Source organism: Zeus faber (assembly GCF_960531495.2).
Source record: "Zeus faber genome assembly, chromosome: 4".
Taxonomy (NCBI): domain Eukaryota; kingdom Metazoa; phylum Chordata; class Actinopteri; order Zeiformes; family Zeidae; genus Zeus; species Zeus faber.
In genome coordinates this window covers 12,917,370-12,927,965 of record NC_137191.1, presented here as the reverse complement: position 1 = coordinate 12,927,965, position 10,596 = coordinate 12,917,370, and the positions used below count along the sequence as shown (strand labels likewise).

Sequence of the window (10,596 nt, the reverse complement as noted above, 5' to 3'; positions counted from 1 at the left end):
ACCTCGCCCCCCTCCCAACATAACACCACGATTGAAAAATATGAACAATTATAAAACATGGTTTATTTCTGCCGACACTGTTTGTATACAGTATGCAGCTTCCAGGGAATCGCTATATCTATTGATGCCAGTTGTGCAATTATTATGGGATAATAGGTATACATTTAGGATAAGATTTCACTAATGTATATTAATCCCCGGAGGGTAATTCGGGTGTGAGAGCAGCGGGAAAAGGGAAACAATTTTTAAAAAGCGATACAAATGAAGATCATATAAGAAAGAACAAATATGCACTCAAACGTGAATAGATGAACCGACACAAGTAAACTTGAGTTAATCTATGCAGCCATACCAGCCATAATATGAAGACACAAATAATTGAACAACATAGAAATTTGGGGCTTCTATTGTAAAAAAAATAAAAAAAAAAGCGCCCCAACCCCCCCCGCACGTGCAACCCAAAGTTAGCCCCTCGATCATATGACCGAGACCTTTGTGCAGGAATGCTGGCGGACATTGTCTGGAGCCGCGCCAGGAAAGGTCAGCGCGGTGTCAGGGGCCTCCGTGCGGGCCCCGCGCAGGGCGGACGTGCAGGCGTTTCAAAGGCCCCTGGAAGCGCGGCAGGTGTTTACTAGCGGCCCTCGACGCCGGTCTCTGCCTGTGTGACCGTCGGAATAAATCACATGTAAATTCTTTCGACGTCGTATCTGAACAACTGGGGGGAAGGACGATTTGAAATAGATTCTGCGCCGCACGCCGCCGCGGTCGAAGGTTTTCGAGGCCCCAATCCAAATGAAGACAAGGTTGGGGCCCGTAGGCCCTTAACCTTGACAACGGCGGCACGACTGCCGCATTCGAAAATGCCAACATGACACACAGGAGGCCAGCTCTCGGATATTCTTTCCGTCCGAAAACATGACCAGCAGCCGCCTGGCTTAGACGGTGCAGTGGGATAAACCACCACCTTTGGGACCTTTTTGTTTTCCGTCTCTCACTGATGGATGTTGCATTCGCAATATTATGAATAAAGAAAAAAATTGCGAAATTCATTGAGTTGGAGACAGTTGTAATTGAAACACTGATGAGTTTTATTTTCCACATACCTCGTATGTGCCATTAACAGAGAACAGAACTGGCTGCTGATTTTAATGTTGTGTTGCAGAATTCTTGGTCCTCGGAGACAAAACATAACTTTGTTCTCCAAACAGTGTCAAGGTCCAAATTGTTTGGGAAGCCAATGTCCATTCCAATGCACTTTGCACCGCCGGCCGAACTTTGAGCAGAGGCGCTGCTTTTACCGCTCTGTTTTCGACGGGATTTTGTCATGCTGAGGTGGTTTTAATCAGAGCTGGATGACTCCAGGTTAAGAAAGTAATGGTCTTGCCATTTATTTGGCTCCACCCATGCACCGATCGGGTGATTTCACTGAGTACTTGGACCTCCAGGTTGTGCTGTTTAGCAAATTCCCACGGTGGACTCAAAATCCCCGAGTGGAATTTTACGTTCGGATCCCGGATTTTCCCTCTCTGCTTTTAATTCTGTCCCTGCCGATTGTGTCAAACATTCCTTTGAATATGCGTCATGTAGTCAGATTATTTATTCTATATGAGTTTTTAATAATAAGGTTCCTTGTTAAAATAGAGATGTTCCAATTCATAATCTACCCACCCCTGATGATATGCCAAAATAGGATTTGGGAGAGCTATCAAATTAATTTTTTTATCAATAATCCATCAATTTAGATGCCATACTTTAACCTTGCGCCCTCTACATCCCACATTGAAATGTATAATTCACAACCTCAAAACGGTGGTTATTTTCGGCTGACTTGGCCTTTCTTCTCGTAACAGCATGAATATGAAATATCCAAACAGTACATGAAGTTACGGGTGTATTCACACCTAGCTCATGTGGAGCATTTAAGCTGTTAATAATTATCTTATACAATGGGTATTGTCTTGGGACGCCACATATTCCAAGACATCTCAGACGCTTTCTCTAATCAGTGGGGCTGTATGGAGGCGGGTCAGTGTTTCTCAAATGGGGGTGCTCGTACCAGGGAGTGCTGCAGGGGGTACTCCGAAAATTTAAATAAAATGTGTCAAACGATATTGGTTATATACACCACTCAGCCAAAACATTAAAACCACCTGCCTAATATTGTGTACAATCCCCCCCTCCCTCAAAAGAGCTCTGACCCGTGGTGGCATGGACTCCACAAGACCTCTGAAGGTGTCCTGTGGTATCTGGCACCAAGACGTCAGCATCAGATCCTTTCAAGTCCTGGAAGTTGTGAAGCGGTGCTCCCACGGATCGGGCTTGTTGTTCCAGCACATCCCACAGATGCTCTATCGGATCGGATCTGGGTTTTTTTTGGAGGACCTGTCAACACATTGAACTCTTTGTCATGTTCCTCAAACCATTCCTGAAACATTTTTTGCAGTGTGGCAGGGTGCATTATCCTGCTGAAAGAGGCCACTGCCACCAGGGAATACCGTTGCCATGAAGGGGTGTACTTGGTCTGCAACAATGTTCAAGCTGGTGGTACGTGTCAAAGTCACTTCCACATGAATTCCAGGACCCAAGGTTTCCCAGCACAACATTGCCAAGATTGTCACACTGCCTCCACCGACTTCCTTTCTTCATATAGTGCATCCCGGTGCCATCTCTTCCCCAGGTAAACGACGCACACGCACCCGGCCATCCACATGATGGAGAAGAAAACTTGATTCATCAGAGCAGGCCACCTTCTTCCATTGCTCCATGGTCCAGTTCTGAAGCTCAGGTATCCATTGTAGGAGCTTTCGGTGGTGGACAAGGGTCAGCATGGACACTCTGACCGGTCTGCAGCTACACAGCCCCATACGCAGCAAGCTGTGATGCACTGTGTGTTCTGACACCTTTCTATCATAGCAGCATTAACTTTTTCACCAATTTGTGCTACAGTAGCTCTTCTGTGGGATCGGAGGGACGGGTTAGACTTCGCTCTCCATGCACATCAATGAGCCCATGGGCGCCCATGACCACATTTGGTAGGTGCTAACCACTGCATACTGGGAACACACCACAAGACCTGCCGTTGCGGAGATGCTCTGACCCACGCTCTTCTAGCCATCATAATTTGGTCCTTGTCAAAGTCGCTCAGATCCTTACGCTTGTCCATTTTTCCTGCTTCCAACACATCAACTCCAAGAACTGACTGTTCACTTGCTGCCTAATATATCCCACCCCTTGACAGATGACATTGGAACAAGATGAGGAATGTTATTCACTTCACCTGTCAGTGGTTTTAAAGTTGTGACTGATCGGTGTAACGTATAAAACAAAACAAACAACAAAAAAACATGTACGAAGCACATTCAGTACATCATTTATGTTATTTTTCTTTTTTTTTTCTCCCAATGCCATTGAAGAGGGTACTCAGCTGAAGTCAGCTCAGGGATCTTAAACTTAGAGTGTAAACTTAGTCTTACACTCCTAGAAAAAAGTTTGAGAGCCACCGGCATACACAACATGGGCACCTAGCCATTTAGGCTGGGGCGTGCCCCACAAGATTTTTAATATCCGGATTCTTTTAATATATTTTTTCATGACTATGATTATAATATGATCTTACGATCATTTTATACGTGTCAAACGTATTCTCCTAATTATGTCAAAGTTCACGACATCGGAGTTGCCAAGTCCGCTCATGACGTTACGCGACGTTTGGCTTTTAAAATTGTTCAAAACTACGTGACATCAATAATAACCTGTAGAAAGGAGCGTTCACCGTGAACGGGGCGCGCCACCATGTTGCAGACCGCTCGGACCCGCGGCCAACAGGCCTCCTCCGTGCGTGAAAACCCAGTCGGATACGACAGAGAGGGAACGGAGGATTCCGGCTCTTTTTGGTGAGTCGGATCGTCTGGCTCTGCTCGGCAATAAGAGCCGGCTCTTTCGGCTCTTCATTCAGTACCGCTTCTTTCGATGAGACTTCAGCCAAATTTAGCAATGTTTTGACCCGTGAGTTTGAACACACTGCCAATGAAATAGTTTGGTTGATAAATAACTACACTCTATGCGACCACATATATCATTCAATTTAATTTGGATGATAAAATATGAAACAAAAAATATTTCGGTGATATTTTGTTATCCCTCACGCGTTTCTTTTTCCGCGATTTAAAACCGAGGAGGCGACCAGGGGGGGGGGGGGGGGGGGGGCATTATGAACATATGATTCACTGCATGGGAACCAACTACAGGTCGGAACACGCCCCAAGAGTCATACGTCTGAACGGGGGAGCGCACTGTGGTACTGACGGCCCCCGGGTGGATACTGTCAGAAACTACACATGTCAACTGGTCCGTTTCTATTTCAAAGCAATAGTTGTTTTGTCGTTGTTGTTTGTTTGTTTGTTTGTTTGTTTGTTTGTTTGTTTGTTTGTTTGTTTGTTCTTTTTGCGTTTTTGTTGTTAAGATAGCCATACTTGTGTCTTGTGGCTCCTATTTTCTCGTATTTTCAGAATTGTTAATGGAAACTGCTGTTGTTCTTTTGCCGGAAAAGGTTGATGCCGATAAAATTACGTTGCAGTATGAAAAATAATGTCCTGGGCTGAGTTGTCTCTGCAACGGCAATATATTCATTTATATTATGCAATGATAAGTACTCACAAATATGGCTCACAGATATTCCTTATAGTTTAAAGCCCTAAGTATGTACTATTTTGTATTTTTTTGTATTTTGTATTAACTATGACTACTACTATTGATACTAGTACTGTGATGGCTAGTTTTACTACTACTATCACTAGTATAATAATAATAATAATAATAATAATAATAATAATAATAATAATAATAATAATAATTTAAACAATAATAATAATAATAATAATAACAGCAATGATAATAATCAGAACTTTATTTGTGAAGCAGTTCTTTAAATAACATTTGTAAAGTGATTTTAAAGGCGATACAAAGGGAATAAAACAGAACGTTTTACACAAAAGACAGTTTGAAAAAGCCATTTACATTGACCTTTTGCACCACAAACTGCACACAGTAGGGCTTTTAATGCACGGACACACACACACAGACTCACCCCCACACAAGCTGAAGCGGAGCGGAATTTGAGAAATGTGAAGTTATGGCATTAATAAACAAATGCTAATTGGTGCAGCACCCACCATGACACAAAAACACTGACAATTACAAAGATGTAATTGTAAGGCTTGTTTATTAGAATTGTTACCAAAAAAAAACGACAACATTCCTATGAAACTGGATTTTAATGTTTGGGTCTTTTTTGCCCCAAACTTACACAGGCTGCTATGAGACTCACACATAAGCTTTCTCCTGTGGCTTCCCTTCTCCTGCTGCTGGTTGTGGGTTGTCCTTTGACCTTCCGAAACTCGGCAGTGCTATCGCGCCGGGCGGCGATGAGCCCACGTGCAACAGAGCTCCACCGACCAGCAGCAGGAGGCTGGACCCCCAACCCAGGTACAGCGCTGGGCCCAGCTCTCTCTTTAACGGCGCAGCAATATCTGGATTGTAGAAGTCCTTGACGATCGCGTAGGCCGTCCAACAGATGGGGATCAGGTAGAGCAGGCCGGCCAGGAGGAAGAGCCCCCCGGAGATCCTGACCAGCCGAGGCTTGGCCGCCCGGTTTCCGTCTCCCAGGCAGTGGGTGCATTTGGCTCCGGCCACGCCGAGCACGACGGCCAGCAGACAGAGGAGCAGCGAGAGAACGGCCAAACTGCGGGCCGCCTGGATGGACCCCGGTAGGGCCAGTGTGGAGTCGTAGGTCTTACACTGGATGTGGCCCGTGGTCTGAGACAAGCAGTTCATCCACAGTCCTTCCCACAGCACCTGGGCGATCACCAGCTCGCCTCCTACGAAGGCCGAAACGCGCCACAGAGGAGCTGCGCACACCAGTGCCCCGGTCACCCAGCCCAGCATGGCCAGTAAGAGGCCCAGCAGCTGAAGACCAGTGGATGCCATGGAGCCTTTGGTGGTCCCAAGAGCTTTGGGTCAAATCAAATTAAGTTCTCAACTATATTATTTTACCGAGGGATCAGACGGAACCGAATACTAAAACGCGATGTTCCTCAATGCTGCACTGTTATTGTCGCCGACCAAAGATAAATGTCTATTAGTTGAATGTCTGTAATCAGCCAGTGTGTCTTCTCAGAGCCGCCCCATTCCACATCCTGACATTCTGCGTAGAAGTCCCTGCAGAAAGTGATACAACTTTCAGAAAATGTAAAATAACGCATTTAAAAATGTTAATATTCCGAGACATTTACCCAAATAGATTGTTTGATTAAATGTTTTTTACTAGAGCCATTCAGCTAGAGGTATGTGGTCATTGTTGAGCCATTATTCTTGGTTCAGGCAACTCACGTTACTACTCTGTCAATCGTCTCTCACAGATACGGCACAAACGGAAAATTCCAATTAAACTTACTTGTTCTCTCCAGGTAACGGATGATGAGTTGGTCGTTGTTTTTGGTCTTGACGCCTCTTGATGGTGAAATGCTGTCATGTTGAGTTCTTATCCTCTTTCTCTACTATTCTTCCATGATTGGTCAGCCTGTCTGTGTGGGACTCGTAAACAGGGCGTGGGAGGGCAACAATGTCTAATATGGCTTCATCACACGTACACACACAACTATGCAAAAGTGGCAGAAACACAATGACACTTTGTTCGAGACTTGACAACCGACTGCAGACATGCGTGGCGCCAAGTACAGATTTTATTTTTTCATTTGTACATTTTCACAGTATGTGTAGCTACTGTGAGATGTATGTGAGACGCAATTTATTTTCTTATTCATGAAACCTTTATAGCAGTTGAGATTGTGATACTCGTGATATTTCTTTTTATACGATATTATTAATCCAGTCGTATATACTGTATTCTGCCGTTTATTCTAGTTCTTTCTCATAAAATACAGGCCCTGAAATTGAAGGGGAAACTGCGTAGGCTACTCCTTTCTCTCAGCTGTGTAAGAGATGCACAATATAAACTCAATACCATCATGTGATAACTTATCAAACTATCGATTCATTCGTATTGGTGTTTTTGCTCTCTTTAAGCGGCTGTTTTGGTCATTTACATGACACATACACGATAGGGGAAATCCCTGTTCTCCAGAACCTAATGAACATCATAAACCTTTAGGGTTTTTCCTTCCTCTCCGTCCTTTCCTTTCATTCAAATACCTCACACTGATGCCGAGAGTGAAAAAAAGACTTACAAAAAAATTTACATTTTTTACGTTCAATGCCCATGTTAAATTTCTCAATACATTTTTTTGAATGACATATTTTTCAGGTCCAATCGAAATGTTATTAATTAAAGTTTTTTCGACCAAGGCCGTGTTTTCTTGGAAGTTTTTTTTTTTCTCTTTGCATCACATTGATCCTCAGTTTGTCCATCCCCCCGGAAATATACAACATGTGTGTTTGGGATCTGTTCTAAGCATCATGTCAATAGTAAGATGTTTCTGCCATATGTCGTTTTTTTTGTTTGAGACAAAGAAGGTACTGTAGATGGTTCAAGTAGAGAGTAGAGAGTTGAAGATGTGGTACATTACACAAAAAAAATGTGCAAATCGTGATTATTTCTCCAAGTCTTTATTTTTTTTTAAAACTTGTTGGGAAGGAAGATTTAGCATCAAGATGCTTTGATGCTCAATAATGCACATTAAAGTGCATTTTTTAATCTGTGTTGTTTCTGGACACTTCTCTAACAAAGCTATGAATACTTATGTAACTGTACAGGATTCATTGTTTATGGTGAGCGGTCATTTTCAAATACTGTCTCATGGTCTCTGCTGCGTGATCTCTGGGCAGCTGTTCACCATTGTCTCTCGTTTCCTTGAAGGAACAGAGGGTGTAACGCTCAAAATATACAGAGAGAAAATACAGCAGGCTGAACTCACAGCACAACTTTAACAGAAAAAGAAATGGAATCTGCGTCAGTAATTTAGCAGCAGAAACAGACGGAATAAATGTGATTTTAGTGTTACTACAACTTTTCTCCGGTGCTTTTCTGGTATAATACATGAATGTGTTCAATCTCACAGGTCATTGATGCACCTTATAAATTATACTTACAGAACAATTCAAACAGGTGAGTTTCTTGTGAAAGCCAAAACAAACAAGAAGAAGTGAACGGACTGTCAAAAACTCTACACTTCATTGTCATTTATCTGACCAGTATATGCCTTTATAATGAAGAAATGAATAAATTACTGTAATAAAGGTGGTGCAGAATGCGGAACAGGGGGAAAAAGCAATTCCCAACGTCATTAATGACGATTAACGTGTGTGTCCAGACCAAATTCAGAGTAATTCTTTAAACCCTGTCAGACAGAATCACAAATTCAGCTTTCCATGTCAGGCACTGTAACTTTTGCGTTTGGTTAAACTGGGACGTCGGTTCTAGATTTGCATGTCCGTCCTTTCCATATAAATATGGCAGCTAAACCACAGACCACCCCCAGAAGCAGGGCCGGAGCTCCCAGGGCCGCGGCAACCGTGGTGTCGGCCCCCACCGCGATCACCACCCCGGCCAACAGCAGCACCACGCCGGCCGCCGCCGCCACACGGATGTTCTTTTTCCTCACCTTTTTCTCCTTCTCTCGCTCCTTCTCTTGCTTCTCCCTCTCGGCATCCCACATTTTCCTTTCCTCCTCTTTCTTGTCTTTCTCCTCCTGCATCTTGAGCTCCTCCTCCTCCTTCAGCCGCCTCTGGGCCTTCTCGTACATCTCGTTGGTGTAGTGCTTCCCGCCGTTGTCTTCCACCATTTCCTTGATCATGGCGATCAGCTCGTTGACCTGCACGCGGTCGTCCGTGTCGTTGTTGTTGAAGGCGTGGTACCTGCGCCCGAACGTGATGGAGAGCCGGCGGAGCTCCTTGCACTCCTTCAGAGCGTTGTCCGCCTTGGCCTGGTCTTTGCACGTGAACAGCATGATGGTGTACATGGAGGCGTCGTCTCCAAAGTTGTCCTGGATCCATTTCACGGCGTTGCGCTCCTCCTCCGTGAACCTCACCCCCAGCCGGATCACCAGCAGGAAGGCGTGGGGCCCTGGCACCGACATCTTGACGCACTCCTCTATCTTGGTCTTGACCTCGCCCTCCGTCACGCCAGTGTCGAACAGCCCCGGGGTGTCGGTAACCTGGACCGCCGTGCCGTCCACCTCCCCGTTCTGCGTCTCGCAGTGCTTTGTCACCGACACGGGGCTCGGGTCCTCCTTGAAGGCCGCCCGGCCCAGGATGGTGTTCCCCGTAGCGCTCTTCCCCGAGCCGGTCTTACCCACCAGGACGATCCTGAGCCCTCTGGACAAATCCAGACCTGAGTGTGTGTACGAGGAGATCATGGTGATGAAACAATCAAGTTCATTGGTCGTTCAAAACTGCATACAGTATACGGGGAACTTTGACTGGATATACAAATGCATAAAAGTCAAGTCTACTTGTCATGAGGTAAATGTCTACTTATATTTAGTATTTAGTATTGAATACTAAATGCGACTGAAGAATACCAATTCATGAGCATACCGTCATAGTTAGCGAGACCACACCCATCTGTGCGAGGAAGAGTCTTCTGCTTTTTCTCTCTGAGGGGTATAGCTGCATATAATATGAAACAATACCATTCAGGGTTCAACATCAACACACATCAATCACCGCAAAACATTTTAAAGATGTGTAGTGACCATTTCCTAGTGATTTTGGCCCCATCCGTTGCCGAATGAAAAAAAAAAAACTTATGTACTACGTAATCAGAAATGGCGCTTATTTTAAATATTATGTATTTTAGATTTGTCTTACCTTCAGCCATCATATCAGATTCCCTTTTGCCGGAGCCAAGGTACCTTAAAATGTGTTTTAAGCTGCAAGGTGAAATTGAAGACGCTCTGCTCTTTGTAACCCTCACATTCGTTCTGTGGGAAATTTCTGGACGCTCGGCCTGTAGAGAAGGGGTTTCCTATTTCCTTGTATTGTCTCCCGTTTACATTTGAACATGGCATCCCTGAAGTGACTGTCAACACCTCGATGAGAATGCTGGTCTGTCTGTGTGGACATGGAACGCGCTGTTTGTAAAACGACTGAAATAAATAAAACAGCGTTCAAGTTCTCAAGTAGATAGACATTAGATTACTTCACTACAACCATGAAAAGAGTTTTTTGCTGTTCAGGAAAGAACCACACCCCTGACAGTGTCACTTCCTTCCCTTGTCGAATCCCCCCACTGCGGGTCCAAGCCAGACAGACAAAAACACCATGATTATCAGTTTAAGATTTTCATTAAAAATCTATTATTACTCTTTCTGTTGACATCATTCAGGGACTTTTGTTCATGGCAAAATCTTTGTAAACTTTGCAAACTCCTGGAAACTCAAACAATTAATGGACTTAAATCGCATTATAGCAAGACTTCAGATTTTATTCAAGAATGAAGTTCACCCACAGTATCATGTATTAAGAAACATGAACTATAGTTACACACAACCAAAGCAGCCCAAAAAAAAAAGTAAAAAGTATCCCCTGTTCCAGATAGACTCTGCATTTGTCCCCCTCCGGGAGGCCATCCATTTCTCC

The 10,596-nt window shown here is 44.2% G+C and overlaps 2 protein-coding genes across 2 annotated transcripts; both read right to left on the bottom strand.

Moving 5' to 3' along the window:
• Positions 1-4,888: 4,888 nt before the first annotated feature.
• Positions 4,889-6,543, bottom strand: LOC307229763 (claudin-4-like). Its single transcript, XM_079999824.1, has 2 exons — positions 6,452-6,543; positions 4,889-6,216 (listed from the first exon to the last, which is right to left on the bottom strand). Exon 2 carries the CDS (start codon positions 5,983-5,985, stop codon positions 5,323-5,325), a length of 663 nt encoding a protein of 220 aa, XP_079855950.1. The 5' UTR covers positions 5,986-6,216; positions 6,452-6,543; the 3' UTR covers positions 4,889-5,322.
• A 1,111-nt stretch (positions 6,544-7,654) lies between these two features.
• LOC307229310 (GTPase IMAP family member 9-like) lies at positions 7,655-9,961 on the bottom strand. The gene is made up of 3 exons (XM_079999281.1): positions 9,826-9,961; positions 9,553-9,624; positions 7,655-9,346 (listed from the first exon to the last, which is right to left on the bottom strand). Exons 1-3 carry the CDS (start codon positions 9,836-9,838, stop codon positions 8,415-8,417), a joined length of 1,017 nt encoding a protein of 338 aa, XP_079855407.1. The 5' UTR covers positions 9,839-9,961; the 3' UTR covers positions 7,655-8,414.
• Between the last annotated feature and the right edge of the window lie 635 nt (positions 9,962-10,596).

Excerpts from the sequence above, each read along its gene's own strand:
- LOC307229763 (XM_079999824.1), bottom strand. The coding sequence starts at position 5,985 with ATGGCATCCACTGGTCTTCAGCTGCTGGGCCTCTTACTGGCCATGCTG.
- LOC307229310 (XM_079999281.1), bottom strand. Across the intron at positions 9,347-9,552 it reads TGGTCTCGCTAACTATGACG|GTCTGGATTTGTCCAGAGGG; the intron begins GTATGCTCATGA and ends ACACACACTCAG.